The sequence below is a fragment of the Gordionus sp. m RMFG-2023 genome, chromosome 5 (genome assembly GCF_954871325.1).
Source record: "Gordionus sp. m RMFG-2023 chromosome 5, tfGorSpeb1-WG-v2, whole genome shotgun sequence".
NCBI classification, from domain to species: Eukaryota; Metazoa; Nematomorpha; class Gordioida; order Chordodea; family Parachordodidae; genus Gordionus; species Gordionus sp. m RMFG-2023.
This window is the reverse complement of record NC_088779.1, coordinates 1,227,352-1,253,072: the sequence shown is the minus strand read 5'-3', so window position 1 is coordinate 1,253,072 and position 25,721 is coordinate 1,227,352. Positions and strand designations below refer to the sequence as shown.

The following is a 25,721-nucleotide window of genomic DNA, read 5'->3' as shown; positions in this document are numbered from 1 at the left end:
GTCCTTTGCAAATATGGCAAATGCACTTCAAACAATATTCCAAAACGAAAATCAGTTCAAACTGGTTATCGGGAAAAATGTAAAAAAGGACTCAGCTCAATATTTACCACTTCAAGAGGTTAGGAAAGACCTCACGGCTCATTGGCCAAAATATAATGATAAGAAGGGTAGATGTAAAATGCCAGGATGCTTATTTATAACAAAAAAAGTATCTTGCAAAAAATGTGGTGTATATTTATGTTTTACGCCCACAAATAATTGTTTTATAGATTTTCATGAAAATTAAAATGTTTAAACCTTTAATATTTGGTATATTTAAATAAAATTTTATATATTTATAGTTTAAAGTACAACAAAAATCAGGGTTTTACAAAAATCTTCAAATAAAAATTTGAAGATTTTTTTCGCCCAAAATTTTGAGGAAAAAATCTTTGAAGATCAATTTTTTGCGAAGATTTTTTCGCTAAAAAAAATTTTGAGCTTGCTCAAAGAAGATTTTTGAGCAAAATAAAAAATATTTTTTGTAAAAAAATCTTCTATAATTTTGAGAAAATATTTTGAGAATTTTATAATAAATAAAATCTTTTGTAAGGAAATCTTTATTAAAATATTTTTGAAATTTTGATCTTAAAATTTTTTGGTAAATTCTTTAAAAATAAAATTTTTGATATATATTTTTTTTTATTTTATTATGTTAATGAAAATATTTTTTTTGAATAGGTTGTAAATGTGAGAATTGGTCATAATACCGACTGCATTTTTTTTAATATTTGGAATAAGTAATAATGATTATTTTAAAAATGTAATGTCATAATTTTAATGTTTTATATTTAGTGTAAACTATAAAAGTGACAATTGTCATAATACTCATCTCAGAACCTTTAAAAATAATTATAATTTAAAAAGGCTAGTTGAGCATGTTTTGAGATGGTTTCAGTGATTGTAAAGCATATAAAGGTGATAATTGTCATAATACTTATTTCACATATGTTTTAATTGGAAATAGAGAAAAATGATTATTTCAACATGAATTAATATAATGTGTAAACTATAAAAGTGACAATTGTCATAATATTCATAACAGAACCTATAAAAATAATTTTATTTTTAGGTATTAAATAGGCGAGAAAAAATTTTTTGAGCATGTTTCGAGATGGTTTTAATGATTGTAAAAATTGTCACAATCGTTATTTTTGAACTTTTTTAAAGCAAGTAGATAAAAATTTATTAAATATAAAATTAAATGTGGATGTACCATAGAGCAGTGACAATTGTCATAATCGTTATTTTTGAACTTTTTTGAATTTTTTTGAAGCAACAGAGTAAAATAATAAATTGTAAACATGTTAAATTGAAATTTAAATGTGGATGTACCATAGAAAAGTGACAATTGTCATAATCGTTATTTTTAATCTTTTTTGAATTTTTTTGAAGCAAAAGGGTAAAATTATATATTGTAAACATGTTAAATAAAAATTTCAGTGAAGATGTACCATAGAAATGTGACAATTATCATAATTGTTATCTTTGAACTTTTTTGAATTTTTTTAAAGCAAATAGGTAAAAATATATATTGTAAACCTGTTAAATTAAAATATCAGTGAATATGTACCATAGAAAAGTGACAATTGTCATAATCGTTATTTTTAATCTTTTTTCATTTTTTTTGAAGAAATTATATATTGTAAACTTATTAAATTAAAATTTCATTGAAGATCTACCATAGAAAAGTGAATGTCTTAATTTCATTTTTAATCCCTTTTAAATTTTTTTGAACTTACAGGGTAAAATAATAAATTGTAAACTTTTTAAATTTAAATGTGGATGTACTATAGATAAGTGACAATTGTCATAATGGCCATTTTTAATCTTTTTTGAATTTTTTTTGAAGCAAAAGGGTAAAATAATAAATTATAAACATCATTAATTAAAATTTAAATGAGGATGTACCATAGAAATGTGACAATTGTCATAAACGTTTATTTTAATCTTTTTTGAATTTTTTTTAAGCAAAAGGGTAAAATTATATATTGTAAACATGTTAAATTAAAATTTCAGTGGAGATCTACCATAGAAAAGTGACAATTATCATTTTTAATTTTTTATTTAATTTTTTTGAACTTAAAGGGTAAAATAATAAATTGTACACATGTTAAATTAAAATTTCAGTGAATATGTACCATAGATAAGTGACATATCTAATTCTCAACTCCCTTTTGAAATTATTTTAATATATATATTTTGAAATTATCACATTACTCATAGTCATATCCATTATTTTTAAATTAGGTTAATATGATCTTGTTGGGAAACACTTAAACCTCTGGGCAGATGATAATAGTATCATATATGTTAAATTTTTAGAGCCAACCGGAACGGAGTTGAACTAGAAAGATGCATCAATATAAACATGATATTTTTGGGAACAACAAATTTAAAAATATTTTTTCTTTAATCTTTTAAATCAATTTTAGATCTTAGAAACTACTATTTGGATATATCTAGTAAAATACGCCCCCCTCTGATTATACTATTCATACAAAAAATCTAAATCAGTTATATATATGAATTTTTATTTATTAAAATTTCAATGTAAACAATAACTTTATAATGAAATAGGTTATATAAATAATTATTTAAAATATCACATTATTTAACAATGTACGATTAAGCTATATAATTAAAATATCATCAAGTATATCTTTGTCTAATCTTGTCCTTAGAGAGGTTACAGTTAGTGCCAATGCACTAAATGCTCTCTCAACTGAGATTTGGGTGCAAGGAGCAGCAAGAATTATTTGAGATAATTTAAATAATTCTGCATCTTGGTGTTTTTTTGAAACCCAATATTGCAAAATATCTTGTGAGGATGGCAATCTTTTGTTGTATAATAACGATTTTATTTTTAGCTTGATATCGCTATTACATAATTCATAAAATATAGGTCCCTTCTTGCAATCACGCTCAATGTAAAGGTCAAGTTTTGTTTTTTTATAATCACTAGTGGAAGGCATAACTAGAGTTGTATTTTCTTCATGAGGGTCAATAGCTTGCAATTGTTTCCAAGTTGCAAATATATGTTCCTAAAATAAAAAGATGTATATTATAAATTTATTAATTTACCCTGGCCAATATTTTATCTTCTTCCAAAGGATATTTTCCATTTTCATAATGGAATCTATGATCCATATATATCGCACTACGAAATGCGTCATTTTGAAAAAGATAGCTTTCTCTAATGTTTAAACATTCCAACATACTTTTAGATAAATTATTATCCATTTCCTCCAGCTCCATTTTGCATTCTAGCCATGAAGCAAAAAAATCACCTATTACAATATTACTTTTTTGTAATTTCATTGTGAATTTGTATAATGGGAAAAGGACTGATGTACCTAATAGGATAATATCAGAAGAATCGATTAAAAAATGCTCCTTTAGAATATCTTTGAGATTTTTTTTATTTTGCATTATATATAAAAAAAAAATTTTGTAATTTTTAATTTTAACTTTCTTGTTTTTTCCTTTTATTTTTATTTTCACTTGTTTATTATATTTTGAAATAAAAAATCAGGAATTAATGTTATATAAAATAAAAAAAATGAATAAAATAATTGTTTTATTGAGGCCAAATAAAACCCCCATTTATAAATTTGGATGGGATACATTTATTTAATGTTTTTTTTTTATATTTATAAAAAATCAAATGTTAAATGAAGATATAAAAAATGCATTTTCTTTTCTTTTCGTTTTTCCCATTGTCTCTCTCTCTCCCTCCTTTATTTATTTTTATTTAATGTTTTGCCTTATGAATTAAAGAAAATAAAAATCTCAAAAAAATGAAATTTGCTGGTGCCAGCGAGGCGGCACCAGATTGAAAAAAAGTATTATATAATTTTTTTTTTAATTGAATTCAAATTTTTTTTAATTTTCATTGCTGTAATGGTACCCAAAACCGATACGTTTTCCCCCTTGAAGGAGGGAGTTTGACGGATGGCCTCTTATTTTGTTTATGGCTATTTATATTTTTTCCTGACTCCAATTGCTATATTTCTTTTGTGGTTTATGATAGGTATCAGAGTTTATTGTAGAAAAATTTATTTGATTGGGTTAAGAATTATTTGTTATACCAAATAAAACTGAATTTGAAATATTTTGAGAATAAGATGGTTCTTCCTGTGAGGAAAAATCTAAAAGATTATATATAATAAACAATATAATGTTAATTGGTACCAACATGTAGATGTAGAAAGATTTAAGAGACCTGGAGATAGTGACTATTTTACTAATTTTGTAATTTTTAATATCTTAAAAAATGGGAATTTTATTTCCTGGGAATTATATTCATAGATTCTTTTTAATGTTTACCTAATAGATTTTAAATAATAAACTAAAGTTAAAATTTTTTAGCCCGCTAATTGTTAAAATTTTGTAACCGATTCGCTCGCACTTTTTAAAATTATTAAGCTAGGCCGCCCATGGATGGGCTTCAGCTAAAAACCTGCTCGTTTCAGCAAATAAATTCTAAAATGATCATAATGATTATGACAATTGTCATTTTTCTATGGTACATCCTCATTTAAATTTTAATTTAACATGTTTACAATATATAATTTTATACTTTTGCTTCAAAATAATTCAAAAAAGATTAAAAATAACGATTATGACAATTGTCACTTTTCTATGGTAGATCTCCACTGAAATTTTAATTTAACATGTTTACAATATATAATTTTACCCTTTTGCTTAAAAAAAATTAAAAAAAGATTAAAATAAACGTTTATGACAATTGTCACATTTCTATGGTACATCCTCATTTAAATTTTAATTAATGATGTTTATAATTTATTATTTTACCCTTTTGCTTCAAAAAAATTCCAAAAAGATTAAAAATGGCCATTATGACAATTGTCACTTATCTATGGTACATCCACATTTAAATTTAACAAGTTTACAATTTATTATTTTACCCTGTAAGTTCAAAAAAATTTAAAAAAGATTAAAAATGACGATTAAGACAATTTTACTTTTCTATGGTAGATCTTCAGTGAAATTTTAATTTAATAAGTTTACAATATATAATTTCTTCAAAAAAAATCAAAAAAGATTAAAAATAACGATTATGACAATTGTCACTTTTCTATGGTACATATTCACTGAAATTTAAATTTAACAGGTTTACAATATATATTTTTACCTATTTGCTTATAAAAAAATTCAAAAAAGATTAAAAATAACGATTATGACAATTGTCACTTTTCTATGGTAGATCTCCACTGAAATTTTAATTTAACATGTTTACAATATATAATTTTACCCTTTTGCTTAAAAAAAATTCAAAAAAGATTAAAATAAACGTTTATGACAATTGTCACATTTCTATGGTACATCCTCATTTAAATTTTAATTAATGATGTTTATAATTTATTATTTTACCCTTTTGCTTCAAAAAAATTCCAAAAAGATTAAAAATGGCCATTATGACAATTGTCACTTATCTATGGTACATCCACATTTAAATTTAACAAGTTTACAATTTATTATTTTACCCTGTAAGTTCAAAAAAATTTAAAAAAGATTAAAAATGACGATTAAGACAATTTTACTTTTCTATGGTAGATCTTCAGTGAAATTTTAATTTAATAAGTTTACAATATATAATTTCTTCAAAAAAAATCAAAAAAGATTAAAAATAACGATTATGACAATTGTCACTTTTCTATGGTACATATTCACTGAAATTTAAATTTAACAGGTTTACAATATATATTTTTACCTATTTGCTTATAAAAAAATTCAAAAAAGTTCAAAGATAACAATTATGATAATTGTCACATTTCTATGGTACATCTTCACTGAAATTTTTATTTAACATGTTTACAATATATAATTTTACCCTTTTGCTTCAAAAAAATTCAAAAAAGATTAAAATAAACGTTTATGACAATTGTCACATTTCTATGGTACATCCTCATTTAAATTTTAATTAATGATGTTTATAATTTATTATTTTACCCTTTTGCTTCAAAAAAATTCAAAAAAGATTAAAAATGGCCATTATGACAATTGTCACTTATCTATAGTACATCCACATTTAAATTTAAAAAGTTTACAATTTATTATTTTACCCTGTAAGTTCAAAAAAATTTAAAAGGGATTAAAAATGACAATTAAGACAATTTTCACTTTTCTATGGTAGATCTTCAATGAAATTTTAATTTAATAAGTTTACAATATATAATTTCTTCAAAAAAAATCAAAAAAGATTAAAAATAACGATTATGACAATTGTCACTTTTCTATGGTACATATTCACTGATATTTTAATTTAACAGGTTTACAATATATATTTTTACCTATTTGCTTTAAAAAAATTCAAAAAAGTTCAAAGATAACAATTATGATAATTGTCACATTTCTATGGTACATCTTCACTGAAATTTTTATTTAACATGTTTACAATATATAATTTTACCCTTTTGCTTCAAAAAAATTCAAAAAAGATTAAAATAAACGTTTATGACAATTGTCACATTTCTATGGTACATCCTCATTTAAATTTTAATTAATGATGTTTATAATTTATTATTTTACCCTTTTGCTTCAAAAAAATTCAAAAAAGATTAAAAATGGCCATTATGACAATTGTCACTTATCTATAGTACATCCACATTTAAATTTAAAAAGTTTACAATTTATTATTTTACCCTGTAAGTTCAAAAAAATTTAAAAGGGATTAAAAATGACAATTAAGACAATTTTCACTTTTCTATGGTAGATCTTCAATGAAATTTTAATTTAATAAGTTTACAATATATAATTTCTTCAAAAAAAATCAAAAAAGATTAAAAATAACGATTATGACAATTGTCACTTTTCTATGGTACATATTCACTGATATTTTAATTTAACAGGTTTACAATATATATTTTTACCTATTTGCTTTAAAAAAATTCAAAAAAGTTCAAAGATAACAATTATGATAATTGTCACATTTCTATGGTACATCTTCACTGAAATTTTTATTTAACATGTTTACAATATATAATTTTACCCTTTTGCTTCAAAAAAATTCAAAAAAGATTAAAAATAACGATTATGACAATTGTCACTTTTCTATGGTACATCCACATTTAAATTTCAATTTAACATGTTTACAATTTATTATTTTACTCTGTTGCTTCAAAAAAATTCAAAAAAGTTCAAAAATAACGATTATGACAATTGTCACTGCTCTATGGTACATCCACATTTAATTTTATATTTAATAAATTTTTATCTACTTGCTTTAAAAAAGTTCAAAAATAACGATTGTGACAATTTTTACAATAAAACCATCTCGAAACATGCTCAAAAAATTTTTTCTCGCCTATTTAATACCTAAAAATAAAATTATTTTTATAGGTTCTGTTATGAATATTATGACAATTGTCACTTTTATAGTTTACACATTATATTAATTCATGTTGAAATAATCATTTTTCTCTATTTCCAATTAAAACATATGTTATTATGACAATTGTCACCTTTATATGCTTTACAATCACTGAAACCATCTCAAAACATGCTCAACTAGCCTTTTTTAATTATAATTATTTTTAAAGGTTCTGAGATGAGTATTATGACAATTGTCACTTTTATAGTTTACATTAAATATAAAACATTAAAATTATGACATTACATTTTTAAAATAATCACTATTACTTATTCCAAATATTAAAAAAAATGCAGTCGGTATAATGACCAATTCTCACATTCACAACCTATTCAAAAAAAATATTTTCATTAACATAATAAAATAAAAAAAAATATATATCAAAAATTTTATTTTTAAAGAATTTACCAAAAAAATTTAAGATCAAAATTTCAAAAATATTTTAATAAAGATTTCCTTACAAAAGATTTTATTTTATTATAAAATTCTCAAAATATTTTCTCAAAATTATAGAAGATTTTTTTACAAAAAATATTTTTTATTTTGCTCAAAAATCTTCTTTGAGCAAGCTCAAAATTTTTTTTAGCGAAAAAATCTTCGCATATTTTGATCTTCAAAAGAGCAACGATCTGTGAAGATTTTTGAATTTTGAGTTAATATACTTAAAATTTATAATTCTATAATATTCAGTCCGCAAGATGGCGTTTATTAATTTTAAAATTATTATTATTATGTTATTAGTGGCAATATGTTATTATTATTTTTTAACTTTGATTTGACCGGAAATGTACTCCAGCACGTTTAGAATACCTATCTTACGAATTGTAGATAAATTTTGCCGTTAACTTTGGGAGACATTTAAAAATTTATACGAAAAATCTATGGGTAAACTAATATATAAATTCATGGGAAAAATTACCCGAAATTCAGAGTGCAGGTATTCCGAACATTACAGTGTTGTTGTGATGATTTAATGAAACATATTGACGATTTAATTAAAACACATGCAGTACAACAAAAAAAATAATTAAAGAAATTTCAATAATGCTTTTTGTCTTATATTTTAAATTATTTTTGCAAATATTATCATTTTATATTAATTGGTTTGAATTATCGTCAATATATATAATTAAATCATAACATTATTGAATACATACCCGATAAAATCTAATTAAATGTGATTTAAGATTGAAAAAATAACACATTTCTGTGAAAAAAACACATCGGAAATTTCTTTTTTTATAATTAAATTTGCTATTATCGCACTATTAAAATTTTTTAAAGAAAGGGAATATTTTTTTTTAGTGATATTAATTTTTTTTTTCTTCTTTTAATATTAATTCCTCAAGTTTGCAAAATTTGATAATTTAAATTATTTAAAAAAAAATTTCAATAACAAAGTAGATCAAATTTTTTTAAAAAAAATTAATCATCTTGTAGATAAGCCTTAAAATTTAACCATAGTGCAATTGATTTTAATAAAAAAACTATTAAGAAATCTAGAAATTTAACTCGTAAAGTGGCAATGCTGGTATCCCCTTCTAGTGTTGTTAAACGGCTCGTTTTGAGCCGATTTTTAAAAACGGCTAACTCAATATTTCGTCAAGATTAATATTACGCAAGCCTCAAGATTTTTGTTCGTAGAAGGAACAAAGATCAAGACATATATTATCGGAATTTTGAGACTTTGGTAATATTTTTTCTGGCTAAAATGTTGAGTTAGCCGTTTTTAAAGCCGCTCAAACGAGCCGTTTAAAAAGACTATCCCCTCTCCCTTTTTAAAATGACAGATTCTAGGCGCAAAAGTTAAGATTTTTATAAATCTATCGATTTTTTTTTATAAATAATAAGTGAAATGAAGCGAGTAAATAATGTTATACGCCATCTTGCGGATCGAATATCATAGAAATTATATATTAAAATTGTTATATTAAGGGATTTAAACCATCAATTAAATAGGTTAGGCGTAATTATTAGTTTACATCGCTTAATTATTGAATATATCTAGTATTATAATTTTTATAACTTGTTTTTTTAATCAATTTAATTGATACCTGCTAGGGATATCGACAGCTTTTTTAGGTATAGTATAAAACGAAAGATTGTTTTATATTTTCTTTAATTATATGTGAGATTTGTCACCATTTAAAATAATATCATTTAATAATTTTTAAGAATGAAATGAACATTTTATTAATTTTTTAATTTGATGAGGAGAACATTATCACATTGTTCAATGATCTATAAGCAAGTCGATGATTTTTAAGTATGGAATGATATTATTTTAAATGATGAGAACATTGTCGCAATAATTAATCTATAAACGAGTCAATAATTTTTAAGCGTGAATTGAATATTTTATTATTAATTTAGTATTGTTAATAATGATATTATTTTAAATGATGAGAACATTATAACAATGAGAATCTATAATAAACAAGTTAATAATTTTATGCAAAAATACATATTAGAAATCTAGCATTTTGACTCGTAATTTGCTTCAGAATTTTTTTTATGTAGATAATAAATAAAATAAAGTTTATTTTAATTTAAAAAATAAGAATACGCCAACTAGCGGATTGAATATTATTGAATTATATATTAAAATTATTATATTAAAAGATTTAAACAATCTCTTATTAAATTAGATGTAATATAATTATTAATTTTTATTACTTAGTTATTGAATGTATCTAGTAATAATTTTTATAACTTGTTTTCTATTATCAATTTAATTGATACCGGACCCGAATAAATATTACAATTTTTTTTTTTTACAATAAAACAATTTTTTTTTTATCATTTTCCTTAATAGAATTTCGAGAATAATTAAAATTCGATATTAATATATGGAATAAAACTTTTAAAATATTTAACATCATAGTATTTTTTTATTTATGTGAACATGTGTTAGAATAATAGATGATTACTTTTTATTTTTATTTACGAACCCCCCACCCCTTCTTTTTCGTCTTTGTAAAACAACTTTTTTTTGTGTTCAAAGGTTTTTATATATTTTTATTTATTAATCATAATTAATATTATTTTTTTTTTGTGTGAGTCATGAAATATTTTTTTTGGAGTTTTGTTTTTAATATTTTTTTTTAAAGTTTCGCGATCTCATCGTGACCATTATTATAAATATTTTTAATATTTATTATGAAAAAAAAAATAAAATAAACCTGAAATATATATTTTTTTAAAAAAATTTCCTTTGAAACAAGAAAATAAAGACGTTATATTGTAAAATCATTTGTTTTGAAAAGGTAAAAAAAAATATAAAGACTTTGTATTTTAAAATAATAAGAACTACCAAGTTGAAAGTTTTTAGCCATTAGAACTTTGAAAACCTCGCTTGGATATCGACAGTTTATTTTAGTTTTAATATAAGAAAGATAGTTTTTTTTATATATATTCTTAAAAAACTTTAATTTATTTATATTTATAGAAGATACTAAAATAAATCATCAATAATTTTTAAGTGTGAAATGAAATATTATTAATTTTTCAATTTGATGATAACATTGTCACAATCTATATAAACAAGTTAATAATTTTTGTATGAAATGATTATTTTAAATGGTGAAAACATTATCGCAATGATTAATCTATAATAAACAAGTTAATAAATTTTAAGTATGAAATGAATATTTTATTATTAAATTATTAATTTAGTATTTTGAATAGTGATACTATTTTATATGAATAGAACATTATCGCTATGATTAATCTATAATAAACTGGTTAATAAATTTTAAGTATGAAATGAAAAATTTATTAATAATTACAATAATATAAAAATAAAGGTAATAAAATTATGTAAGGTAGAAAATATAATATTAGGTCCATACCACCCCATGGACCTTCAGGCCGCTCCAGCCCATGAAGGTCTCTGGTTCCGAGAAAACTATCTTAGTTTACTCGGATCTTAATGAGAGCTTCTTTTTGCCTCTTCTTATGTTTTTTTTTAAAAAATATAGTTTTTTATATTTGTATTGTTTTATTTTTTACCTCTTAAATTAAACATAGTTTTATATATTATGCTATTTTTTTTATAGTATTCTTTTATGAATTTTGATATTACACTTTATATTGAACGAGTTTAAACCTTTATATTTTATCAACGTAAAAAAAAATTGTAATGAAGAATATATTATTATTATATATTATATTATATGTTAAAGTTCCACTTCTGGTTCTAAACATCCATGGATTAAAGTAACAATCTATGGAGAAAATAGAATATTTCATTATAACTACTATACTAAGTATATATATATATATATATATTTATTATATTTATATTATATTCGTCCAAAAAATTTTTAATTTTAGAAAATTTTGCCGCCATGTTTCCCGGACACCTATAACATATTCCACGTCATGACTAATCTGTACCACAAGGCCTTATCTTACAGAGTAAGTTATTAAATCTTTCTTTCTTTTTTTATGTAAATCACAACCCATCGAACTTGGGGTAACTGTACGGGGCAGGTTCGACCTCCTATAGAAAATCGGTTTTCGATAACAGGTTTTCCCATTCAAAAAAAGGAAAAGTGTCAATCATAAAAGGAAAAGGTCCGAAAGCAAGATTTCCTATTAAATTTTGCCTAAAATTCTAATTTATTTATTTTTATAAAAAATCTTTTATGCGTAAATTTTTTGTGATTATACGTCTAAAAAATCTAGTATTGTTAAGTCTTTAAAAATTAACTACTTACAGGTTGCACTCTTTACATTGTCTAGAAGAGCATAACTAGTTGTTTAGTAGTTCCAGTGACAAGTTACGTTTTAAAAGTAACTTGATACTTTCAAAAGCAACCGATTGCATCGAAAGCTACTTATATAAATGATTTAATATAACTCCGAATTCTTAATATAATCCTTCTTTTTTTTATTGTACAAAATAATTTTTTTTAGCGATTTTACAAAAATTTAATTATTGGAAGGTTTAAATGGACTTAAAAAAAATTAAAATGAACAGGCATTGAGGAACATATCTCCATTTGCGCCATAATAAAAAAAAATATATATAAATAGCACGAAATTTAATAATCGTTTCTCATTGGGCCTTGATAAATTTTTTTATAACGACTTTCATTAACTCGAAACTATTTTCAAGATCGGTGTCTAAAATGTAGTGTTGTTAGACGGGTTATTTTTTGAGCCAATTTTTAAAAAAAAACCGACAAACTCGATATTTTAAGCCGGGGAAAAAAAATATTTCCTAAACTTAGAAGCTTCTCTAATAGATGATGTATGAACCTTTGCGCTACCTATGACCACCAAAATCTTCAGTCTCGCGTAATATTTTCCTGGCTAAAATGTTTAGTTTTACCGTTTTTAAAAATCGGCTCAAAATTGAGCCGTTTATAACGACACTATTTAAATGACACGCGCGTTTTCCCCCCTAAATTAATGCCCCGTTAGACCAAGCAAACTTTATGAATTTAAACGAGACATTATATTATATTATTTAATTAACAATAATTTTTTTGGGTAAGTGTTAAGAATTGTAGATTTTTTTTTATTTTTTTTAAAAAAAAGTAACTGGCTATCGAAAAAAAAATATACATTTCGTTACTTTAATAAAAAAAACGATACTAATTAAAAAAGCAAGAATCCTCAAAGATTTTTTTTTACCTCGAATATTTGGGCCAAATGCTTGTCAAATATTTTTCCTTTATCGAACCCTACCCTTAAACTATGCGGAGTAATACTATAAATTAGTGTCGTTACACGGCTCTGTTCTTAAAAACGGTCAAATCCAATATTTTAGCCAAAAAGATTATGCAAGCCGGAAGATACTTACTCACAGATAGCAGAAAGGTTTGGACATCTATTAAAATAGTGCGTAAATCAATCACATTATCGAACCTTTCAATCATTATTAATTATATAGTATTGTTAAATAGCTACTTATTTGAGCCGATAATGGTTAAAACTCTATATCTTAGCCGGAAAAATGTTCCCTGCACACCCTCGAGATTTGGCTGAATAGATGCCCACAACCTTTGTGCCATCTGTGAACCAAAAATTTTAAAAGATTATGCCCTAATTTTTTTTCTAGACGAAATATAAATCAGCTGAAATCGAATCGTTTAAAAACCACTAATTAATTATTTAAATCGAAATGGCGCCATATAAATAATTTTTATAAATCCAAAAGCTTAAAGAATTGGTGGACGATAACTTGGAAGGCAACGAAATTATTACCCTGCTGACGTGGATCAAAGATTACGAGTAAATAATACTATTTTTCTTCTTCCCATTCTTCTAACCTTTAATTCCTAGTGGCACGATTGTGATTAACAGCTGACAGTTTTTTTTTAAAAAATCTGTTTATGTGATCAAATTTCCTTTGTTTAAATCATTATTTTCTTAGATTTATTATTATGAATTGAATAAATTAAAAATGGATCTCAAAAACATATTTAAAAAAAATCGATCAGCTGTATCGCGATCGCCATCGCGGCACTAGGAATTCAAGGTAAAGCGGTTATTTAACAAAACGAGCGGAGATAATATAGCGATTGCGAAATAACGGGGAAAAAAAAATTTTGCTACAAAAATTATTGGGTAGATTTAAAAAAAAATTACGATAAAATTATTGGTTAAGATTATAAATTTTCCATTAGTAATTCCTTCCTTAATCCAGCGAATGGAAAATATAAATTTAGCCGAAGCGTCTTCGAAGTTGCTCAGAATCGGTGTTAATTATCGGGATAAAAATTATGATTTTGAAAGCAAAGAACAGTTTTTTGAAATCGATCAATATATATTTATATATATCGTTTTTTTTATCAAAACTAAAAAAGTGGACGCGACTTATTGGGACATCCCGATCTTCAGATCGCCGACTTAAATTTGCCGCCATTGTTGGAACAATCCGTTAAAGATAATTTGATCGAAAAGTAATTTAATATTTTTAAAAATAAAAATTTCTGTCAAAAAAAAAATTAGTTTCCTGTTTCCGGCTTTGAATATCTTATTTTAAAAAAAAAATTACGGTCCTGGTTTAGACTTCGTAAACGTTAGGGCTGGATACATGGCGGGATCCATTCCAACACGATTTAACAGCTGATCAATTTTTTAAAAAAAAAATCTGTTTACGAGATCTGAGAATTATTTATATTAGTAAGAAAAAAAATTGATCGCAATCGATCAGCAATTAAATTCCGTCGGATCGGACCTTGCTGTAAATCCGGCCCTAACCTCGACGATCGATAAGGCCCGAACCTAAGGTTTTTATCAGCCCCGAAGTATTTTGCCCCAGCCCGTTATAACTTTATATCCAACTTGCCGCGACTAGGCCCGTAAAATAATTTTCGCGTAATTTATGATACTATTTTATTATCTTTAATGCCTTCCGCGGGTGTCAGATATTTGCAAACTATGCAAAACAACGTTCAAGAGTGGATGCGCAATACGGTCAAATCCGATTCCAAGGTTTTAAATTTGATTGACATTTATTTTCTTTCGTTTTGGTAAATTATTGGTTGGCTTCGAGGCGTACCGGCGTGATAGTGCCCACAAATTGAGCGTTTACGTTTTACCCGTAAAAGTTAATAAAAAAAACGTAACGCGTCCCTTGTGTTTTAATTGACATCTTTTTTTTTTATCAATATCCGTTCGATTTAAAATTTTAAATAAGTTCTAACCAAAAAAATAGGATTTGTCTTCTGGATATTATAATTATCGTCTGCCTTTTTATTTTATTTAATTTCTAAAATATTCCTTTTTTTAGGATTATAAGTAAGTTATTTATATATTACATTTTGTATAATATTACAAAAATGGTAACAAAAAAGCAAACCCATTTCCGTTTTTTTTAAAAAATGGTTGCTAACGCCAAACGATAATTTTACCAATTTGTGCGAGGCCATTTTGAAAGGCATTATTCGCTCTTGCAACGCGGCGTTAAACGCTCTATAAAAAATGTATATTTTAGAAAATTTGAAAAGGAAATGAAACAGAAATCCGACATTTTTTTTTTAAAACTAAATCCTAAGGTTAATAAATATAAAGCGTCGAGGTGAGTGTTATAGTGTTCTCTATGTGTTTTTTAAAAAAATTGTTTCAGGAGAGAATTATAATATATATTTCTTGTATTTTTAGATAGGGTATCTATCACAATGTAATAGTAACAAATAAAGGATCACTTCTAAATTATATTTTAATATTTTTATTGTGGATATACGTAAGAATACAATATACCCGAAGAATTCATTTATCAAAAAAAAAATACATTTTACAAAAAATTGGATATACTCAGCTGACGATATATTAATGATCTATCGAGCCAAATTTTTCGAGCCCGGCCCAACCCAGCCCTAAATTATTTTTTAAAAAAACGGTCCGCGTCTCTAGAGGTCCGCAACGTGATATTTTTGCGGATCGAGTCGGACCCGAGCCCGAATTCAAGAAATTTTTTAGATATATTTTGAATTATTTAGGATATTTGTTATTTTTAATACATATTTTTTCGCGGACCTCGGTTCAGACACATCTTACAGACCGACCAGAAGTCGAGCCTGAGGAAAAAATTTCCAATGTCCAAATCCAACCCGAGCCTCGGGTCGGGTCGGGCTTCGGACATCCCGTGCAGACCTTTACCCGTCTCTATCCCCAGCTAATTTTTGTCTATTTTGTACCGAGAAACCCTACTCGATCCGTAGAAAAAATAAATTATTTGTTATCCTGGCCCTATTTTCTATTTAGTTTCTACATTGAACACAATCCAATCGAGTTAACCGATCATTCCACAAACAAAATAAAAAAAACAAAATGATCGGCACCTTGTTTTCTCGACAAAATTTTTAACATAAATCTCGAACCAGCTGATCCGAGTTTTTTAAAAAAAAAATTACCCCGGGGGCTGGGCTTATCTTTGCCAGATCTCATATATATCGTCTGTCTTTTTTTGATTATGATGGACATGTATTTTTCAATTTATTTATCGTACTCTGGTTTCCGTCATATCATATCATATCATTCGTTTAAGGAAATTAAATAACATCATTTAACTTATCTTCATCCATCTGCTATTTCAAAAAAAAATCAAATCTTTGTGTCACGTGATCACTCAGCCATTCTTTGTAACTTTTATAATTTTATTTCTAAATAGGTTTGGTACAGCGAGAAAGTAGCCAATCTTACTCTAGTTTCCCTCATTCATATCATTCGTCTGGGATATTGAATTTAAATAACGCCATTTAACTTGTATCTTCTCATCTGCTATTTCCAAAAAAATAAGAATTCAGATCTTCGTGTCACGTGATTAGCCAACCATTTCATCTTTCGTAGTATTGTAATTTTATTCCAAATAGGATTGGTTTGCATTTATCTCTTTCATTTAAATTTAAATTTAAAAAACATTAAAGTAGATCTATTTCAAAAAAATTTTTTTTAGATTTTTGTGTCACGTGATCACTCAATTATAAACATTGTAATTTTATTTATTTATTTTTTTTTAAAAAAAAATTCTAAATAATAGGATTGGTACAGCGAGAAAATACCCGATATGGTGGACGGTTATTTTTACAACACTCAAATGCCTTTCGTACTTCACGACATGTGCAAACAAAATGTATTCTTGTTTTTCTTCAAAAAAAATTAAATATATATAATTAAGGCAAGGGAACCACAGAAAAAAATTACTGGAATGGTATGGAAGCAAGAGGGATAAAAAGAAGGAAGAAATAAGAATACACTAACTTAGGCCTCGTTTATAGTAAGCGCGTATCCCTGATTATTTTCCAAAAGCAAGCAAAAAATCGGTAAAATTTACTTACTTACTTTCTTTCATTCTTTCTTTCATTCTTTATTTCTTTCTAATCTTTCTTTCATTTTTCATTTCTTTCTTTCAAATTTTATCTATTTTTTGGTTGCTTTTTCGAAAAAAATATCTCCAGCGACGCGCTACGTTTGAGCGATACGCGTTTGCTAACAAACGAGGTCCCTTTAAGGAATTACAAAAACGAAAGAGTTTTTTTTTTAAAAAAAAGAAGTTATAAGAATAAAAGATATCGATGAAAATATTATAGTAAAAATAAAAAAAAATTGATTGACATCACGTTTCGTTTTATAAATAATAGTAATACCTATCTCATGGGTAGTGTTGTTAAACGGGTCGGTTTGAGTCGATTAATAAAAACGGTTAACTCAAACATTTTAGCCCGGAAAACATTGCCTAAGCGTCGAGATTTCGCCAATGGATGTTCAATCCTATGTGCCATTTATGAGCAAAATTTTTACGCTCGCATAATATTTCTCTGGATAAAATATGGAACTCCACATTTGACCGAGTATTGCCTAAGCCTCGAAATTTCGCCGATAGATGTCCCAAACCCTTTGTTCCATCTACGAGCCTAAAATTCAGGACTTTTCACGTTATTTTTTTTTGGGCCTAAATATTTGGTGCTCTTTTTAAAAACAAAATTGACCCATTTTAGCAACACTATACTGACTGGCCTTAAAATTTGACCTCTCAAGGTTCTCTGATAGATAGTGTTAGTTTAATAGCGTTGTTAAGCGGCTCGCGATGAGGCGATTTTTTTTAAAAAAAACGGGTAACTCCAATATTTTAGCCGGAATCAATATTGCCCATGCCTCGAGATTTCGCTCATAGGATGCCCAATCCCTTTGTTCCATCTACTAGCAAAATCTTCAGGACTTTCACCATATTTTTTTTTTGAATAATAAACTCAAATCGAGCGGTTTAACAACACTTACTCATGGGTAAGCTTACGCGGAAAATAATTCTCCGAGGGAAAAAAAAATTCTCAAATTTTTCCCGGGGGGGGGGGGTGATTATTTTTCCTAGAATCCATCACATGAATCTCCATAAATATTGGATTTTTTGCTTGAACAGACTAAGACAGTGGCCTAAATGTACTTGAATTTTTTTAAAGTCTATGTTAAAAGATGCCGAAAAGAGTAAAAAAAACTTATACTTTGTAGAAAAAAAACGCAAAATAAGGCGAGGAGTCACCCCCACCCCCCCCCCCCTTCCCCCCACCACCTCCTCCCCCACCCCCGATTAAGATATTTTTTTACTAGCTAATTTAAAAAATAAGAAAAACTTAAATAAGCAAAATATTCGAAAAAAAGGAAATTAATTAAATGAAATCATATATAAATGGGACAAGTTGCCAATCAATCACTTTTTACGATTTTCTAAGGAGCCATATTGTATATGTATATAATATTCATATATATATTTTTTTTAAAGATCAAAGTAGCCGAACAAGTCAGTCAAAATTTGACAACCAAAGCTGTCCATTTGCTAGTAAATCAGATGAGCGAATTCGCCAATCTTTATTCTGGTTACATTTTATTTAATTATCTCTTTTCTTTTAAAGAAAAAATTCTAACAAAATGGCAGAGATTGGAACCGGCGGAACTTGGAAAAATCAAGGAATCAGAACCATAAACTCTCTTATCAAAATTTATAGGAACCGAAACCGGAAACAGAAATCATTTAGAAATTTCTGGTAACCTGTTGGTTTCTAAATTCCAGGGCTCATAGTAATTTATATAATTATATCGTGTAAATAGGTTTGCTTGGGAGGTTTATTTATAGTATAAATTAGAAAATTATTATTTTTTGATTGATTTAATAAAGGTTGATTGATTTGGCCAAGTTTTAAAATAACCGAAACCAGAATTTCACACTCTCGAAATCCTGCCGAAGATCCGCTTTTTCAAATTTTAGAAACCGGATACAAACCCGGTTATTTTGGTCCGATCAAATTCGTTTTATGCTCATCGCGCCAAGAACCCGCGAGCGATAATACTCATTTTTAAATCAGAGTTTGAAATGAACCTTCAAATAGCAATTTTCTTGCATAGAAAATCTTTCATGATGAGATCAAAAAATTGTTGTTAACGTTATTGTTTTAAAGACAAGATTGATTCTAAATCCTATATTTAGCAAAGATCTGCAGAGAATTCTTACGGTCCGCCCAGACTAGGAGGGATAAAAATGTATTTTTTAAACCCTCTGTATTTTGATTATTTTCGAAATTTTGTTGCTTTACTTTTATTTTGGCCGTTATATTTTTGTAAATTTTTTTTCGAATGGGGGAAAAAAAATGAAGATATGGGAGCGGCGAATGAACATCGAACGCTTTAATTGACATTTATAGACAGTTTAATCTTATTTTTGGAGTAAAGTTAATATACATATTTTTTTAACGTTATTATATATGATCAGGGGTTTTTTTTCTTTGTCTGTCGTGAGAATCTGTTGTTGGGGATTCGAATTAGTTAATTATATTATAGCCGATTGTGACCAAAAAATTTGTTGTACGGATATTTAGGTATAAATAAATGTCAACGAATTTAGTCTTAAAAACTTATGATAGTAATGATTTTTTAATTGATTAATTTATATAATTAAATATCAATTCTAGGCCCTTCGGGCATGCCTTACTGTGAACTTTTAGGGTATAGAAACGAACGGATTTTCAGAAATTTGGAAAGGTGTTCTAGGTTCCGGTTTCGCTTCCTATAAATTTTGATAAGAGAGTTTCGGGTTCTGGTTCCTCGATTTGTTCGAGTTCCGGCGGGTAGCCTGCGGGTCGGACCGGAAAATTGTAATAGACGGACGAGTCGTATATATCCGGGCCGTGCTATCGAAAAAAAAATTCGGACATGGGCTTGGACAATTTATATATATATATATAAAATTTAAGGCAAGATACAGGGAAAAAGGGCATTAAAATTTTTTAAATAATATATTTTCTCGAATTTCAAGTTAATATTTTGATACAAAATTGGTTGATTTAGATACAGATAGCCATAAGAGGAAGAGAAATTGACTTTGGGAGGCGGGGGGGGGGGGGGGAGAGAATTATATATATAGATATTTTAAAAATGTGACGAACAGAAAATTCGGTAAAATTTTAGCGGGCTGAGTCAGGTCCGACTTTCTTTAAATTTCGGGAAACCGAGCGGGTTTTTTTTTTTTAAAATTTTTTTAATGAGCCGTGACTTACAGACAGTGTTGAGCAGGTCCTCCGGAAAAAAGAATCTTGATACGGATTCTTTATAAGATACTAGTATCTTTTTTCAAAATATCAAAAAAGATACTTTATTTGTATCTTTTATCTCAGATACAAGTATTCGCGGTACTGCCCAACACTCTGCTTACAGACTCATAATTTATAAATTATAATTAATTGTTTTGTTATAAGCGAATATATACATATTATATGTCATTATATTTTTTATAAAATTTTGGATTTATTTATTTTTTTAGAGGCTCTCAAGGAATACCACAATAAGCATATAGTTGACAGAAAATATCCTCACTATTTTATTCATTATACGGTAACGCTAAAAAAAACATTTTACTTTTCAAATTTATTCATTCTTTTTTTTTTCTCCATGATACAAACATGTTTTAGATGGCTGTCATTGACAACTGTCAAAGTTTCGGCGATTTTATGGTAAAACTTAGGGACGACGTGGTGGACCCAGAGGAACAGGATGATATGGACAAAAGCATTTTGCAAATGAAACTCAATAAATTGGTCAAAACGCTCGATAAAGTGGCCGATAGGGGGTGTTTTTTTTAAAAAAAAATAATAATTTATCATCTTAAGTTTTCATTATTTCCTGTAATTTGGAATCGTTGCTTCCTATCAAGATTCTCTGAGGCGTTGTTGAGAGTCATTTTTATTTAGAATATTGGGTGATTAAGCCCGCTACTTTTGCTTAGGGTTCTGATCCGAATCCTCACTCGATCCGTGATAAGGAACTTTAGTCATTTTATGATAAATTTCTAACATTAGTTTAAAAAAAAATATAAACTTAAAACTATTACGTCATGCCCAATTTGATTTGATACATCTATCCTAACTTGATTTATCGTTTTTTCTTTTAGATAAATAGTACTTATTTATCTAATAGTTTTGATTCTAATCCACTTAACCTTTAAACTACAGTATACTTATGCTAAAAAAAAAATCATTTTTTAAAAATTCTTTTTATAATATAATTTCGGATTTGAGGAGAAAAAAAAAATAATATCAAATTTTCAAGATGATAAAAACAATAAAAAAACACAAAATATTAAATTTTAAAGATGATAAAAAACAAAAAAAGACATAATATATAAATTGGTAGGAAACTAGAGAAAGTTTCAGGGTAGATCTATAAAATCCCCCCCCCCCCCACCCCCCTCCAAGTTACTTTTCCTTTTTTAAACAATCATTTAATTTTATTTTGAAACAAATAAATTATGATCAGATCGAAAGAAAAGTTACAATTTTTCTTTTTCAAAACATTTTTTTGAATATTATTATTATTTTTTGTTTTAAATCTCCATAAGTTGTTCCTATTTGCTGGAAGAAGTTTTTTTGGATTTGGAGACACATTTTCAAAATTTGATGACGAAAGATTGGTAAACACAAAAAAAATATTTTTTTAAAATGTATTTTACTTATAAAATACATTATTTTTATTTACAATAAATTTTTATTTTTTTTTTATTGGCGCAAAAGTGTCAATCATTATTATTTAATTATTTTTTTTCCCCCATTCCCTTATATATATATATTTTTTAAAAACCACCTATGGAATAAAAGAATTTGTTTTATAATCATAATTAGGGAACGTCTGTCACAATCTTAATTTTAGTTTTATAAAATTGTAGTTTCATCAGACCATCGAATATTGAATTTACTTTAGATTTAAAACAAATTAATAAAGAGTGAAATCATTATATTTATGTTAGCTTCAATGTGTTTTTTTTCCGGAAAAAATCATTTTTTTTGAGCATTTTTTTTTAATGTTTAAGAACCAGATTTTACCGGAAATAAGATTCCATTATGTTTGGAATACTTATCATAATAAATTGTAGATAATTTTTGCCGATAACCCTTGAGTCATTTATAAATTATATAAAATAAAAATATATGGAAAAAATTTAATATAAATCCTATTAAGCTTAAAAAGTTCGTGGAAAAATTGCCAGAAATTCGTAGGGCAGGTATTCCAAACATGAACGGCCTGCATTTCCGGTAAAATCAGATTTTTAAATATTTTAAAAACGCGCCCAAAAAATGATTTAAAGTTCAATTTCCGGTAAAAAAATGACACTTTAACGCTAAGATGAGGGAATTAACGGGTTTTATATAAAAAAAAAATTATTTTTGATTATTGCTTGTGTTGAAGATCTTTTTATTTCAAAAGGTGATTTAAATATAAATTTTAAAAAAAATGGGGGGAAAAAGGCTGACCGACAAAAATTTGGACGGGGTTATAAGAGCCACTATAGACGATTACGCCCAAGATTACGTGCACCTTAAGCCTCGTTACTTTGTCAGGATCGTGATGGAAGCGGAGAATAGGGTCGTACTCGAATATCTTAAAGGAATGATCGCCAAGTTATTATTACAAAAAAAAATAAATAAAATAATTGAATTTCACCCATGGAGATTTTTGTAATTAACCCGGTTGCTAAAGTTCTGCTCATTTTGAGACAGAGTTTGTTAATAATTTAACTCATTTAAATAAATATTATATTTAAAAAACATAAATATTAAGAGACCAAAAATAATATATATAAAAACTTATAAAATAAATATTATTTTTATTTTTCCCTTTAAAAAGTCTAAAAATATCAGTTTCAAAAGTAGTGTTGTTTGAACGGCTAACTCAATATTTCATCCAGAAAAATGCAAGTCTGAAGATTTTGCTCGTAGAAGTAACGAAGGTCTAGATAATCTCGAGGCTTAGAGGCAAAAATTTTTCTGGCTAAAATATTGAGTTAGCCGTTTTTAAAAATCGGCTCAAAACGAGCCTTTTAACGATACTGGTTCAAAGATTGTTGAAGGATTAAAAACGATACTATTTGTGATTTGACGCACAAAATGATTTTAAACCAAAATAAATTTAGAATTTTTTCAAAATTAATCTTACAGATATTCCCCACTTGACCTTTTTAATGAATAAATTATAAATTTTTTTTTAAAAAATAAATGCTCGTTTAAAATGAGAATTTGTTGGAAAGAACGATAAAAATAGGAGTATTGGCATATCTTTTATATGGTGCTCGAATTGAATGAGAAAAAAAAAATATAAAAATGATTATTTACCTATATAAATTTTGCTCTAATAATAACAAAGGCAAATCCCTACATATAAGAATAATAAAAATTATATCTGCATACAACAGATACATTTATAATCTGGATCTATTTGAAAAGTACCCTTTTAACAACTCTGTTTTAAGAGATGACACTGAGTCAAAAGACTTTTTTTTTTGAAAACGGAGTATCGGGAATGATTACGATACATTCTCTTGCTTTCATATATATTTTTTTGATATCTTTATTTAAATGATATATTTCCAGACCGTAGGCCATTCCTTTCAAATCCCTTAACAAGGAATGGAATCTAATCCTTCTTAAAATGCTAAGAAATAGGAATGTAACCGATATCACTTTTTTAGTGGCCGATCGGATATTAAATGATTTAGTATTCTGTAAAACAAACGTATCTTTTTAATTTTTTTTAATGCATACATCTTCCTATACATTTTCATAGTACACACAATTTATATTTTAGCTATTATTACCATAACATAAGTTATTTAAATTCTTTTAAAATGATCAGTTATATAGTATATATTCACGAATTTAAAAAGTTGTATGAAATATTTTTATTGAATAACTTTAAGCTAATGAAAAAAATTTTTTTTTTAATTAAGACGCCAATTTATCGGATCGGAATTTTTTTTATAATATCGGCCGATAATCGATTTTTTAAACCGACGAAAAACCGGCCCGATCCTATAAAATGTATCGGAATAATCCTGATCAATGGAATGAGCTAAATGATGTTTCCTTTGCATTTTTTCGTTAATTTTATCACCATACATATATATTTTTTGTTATGACATACGACACCTTTCAGGAGATACGTTTTCAAATCTTTCGAGGAACGCAAGGAGGCGTGCGAAAAGTTGAGTAACGAAGCGGCTAACCTTATAAATTTTTTCAACGAACTGCGAAGCAAAGTTTTAATTTATATTTTTTTTAAAAATTTGTTTTTTATAAATTATGACAATTATATTTAGGAATTTTTTTGAAATTTGGGGGAATAAAAAGCCAACCAAAAAATTATGAGTTTTTTTTAAAAAATAATATAAATTTCTCCCATTTCGATTAATGTTTTTTTTAAAATGGAAGATAAAAATGATTAATCAATAGAATATGAGAAATCAAAATTATTAATTATATATAACTAAGAATTAATTCTGTAATATTTGATTTATCTTGTTAAGTACTGTTAAACTGGTTTTTATATCAAATAAAGACGATTAATCGCTTGAATATTGCATTCTCTATCTTTGATATCATACCTAAAACGAATATGATTATTTTAAAAAAAAATTTATTCTTCAAAATAGTATTATTTTTTTTCGCAATCGGTAAATAATTTTGAAATTATTTCCCAATTCACACTTGTTCCTTGTGGAACGTTTCATTATTTTAACTCCCATCTATTAAGTAATCAAAATTTTCAAAAAGATGATTTTAAGAGAATATTTTTTTTTTCCAATCAGCCTATCAAGATATTAAGCCTAACGGATCCAGATCTGATCAAACATTACAAGACCTCTTCTTCTATTACTTCACCTTTGGACATGACCAAACTGGAGTCCTCCGCCCCCACGCAAAACAACGCTACTTGTTTGATAGTTATAGCCGAAATCTTGAAGATGAAGGATACCACCCTACTTACCCTAGAAATCTCGGGTCTCCTGGCCAAGTTCAAGGATGTCAGCTACGATAATCTATGCCAGATACTTAGTATTAGAGGTGATTTATCTAAACCGGATATAAAAAATGTGAGATATTATAAACACTTTTTTAGATGAAAGCAAAGTCGTATTATTCAGTGTGCAATTACATTACACAATGCCCCCAAATCCTTTTTTTAGGTATTTGCCTTTTTAAAAAAAAATAAAATGTACTTGTCTAAAAAAGTTAGCAACCATATGAGAGCCCCATCTTGTATTTTCGGGATCTGTAAGTAATCATTTACAATAAATATTCTGTGCAGTGATATGAAATCAAGTTATCCAGAGTATAGAACCGTCCATTAAAATTTAGAGACCTGAGTTAGAATCCATAATAAAATTTACGAGATATAGTAAAAATTTGATACGAGAGTTTAGCACGAGAACCGTCGCAGTTAGAACCTATTTCTGAAAAATAATAACAAACTTTACTTTGGACACTTATTGACTCCAAGAAACTTGAAATGATCA

General features: G+C 26.5%; 1 protein-coding gene across 1 annotated transcript in view; it reads left to right on the top strand.

Moving 5' to 3' along the window:
- The window catches only part of LOC135929962 (exocyst complex component 3-like), a 36,527-nt gene that overhangs the window by 10,205 nt on the left and 601 nt on the right, over positions 1-25,721 (top strand). The window contains exons 9-20 of the mRNA XM_065466722.1: positions 11,771-11,854; positions 13,605-13,678; positions 14,254-14,349; positions 14,818-14,884; positions 16,932-17,024; positions 18,669-18,762; positions 20,700-20,770; positions 20,848-21,005; positions 21,774-21,845; positions 22,678-22,830; positions 24,362-24,464; positions 25,014-25,298. Coding sequence (XP_065322794.1) covers positions 11,771-11,854; positions 13,605-13,678; positions 14,254-14,349; positions 14,818-14,884; positions 16,932-17,024; positions 18,669-18,762; positions 20,700-20,770; positions 20,848-21,005; positions 21,774-21,845; positions 22,678-22,830; positions 24,362-24,464; positions 25,014-25,298 — 1,350 coding nt within the window. The remainder of the gene's footprint in view (positions 1-11,770; positions 11,855-13,604; positions 13,679-14,253; positions 14,350-14,817; positions 14,885-16,931; positions 17,025-18,668; positions 18,763-20,699; positions 20,771-20,847; positions 21,006-21,773; positions 21,846-22,677; positions 22,831-24,361; positions 24,465-25,013; positions 25,299-25,721) is intronic.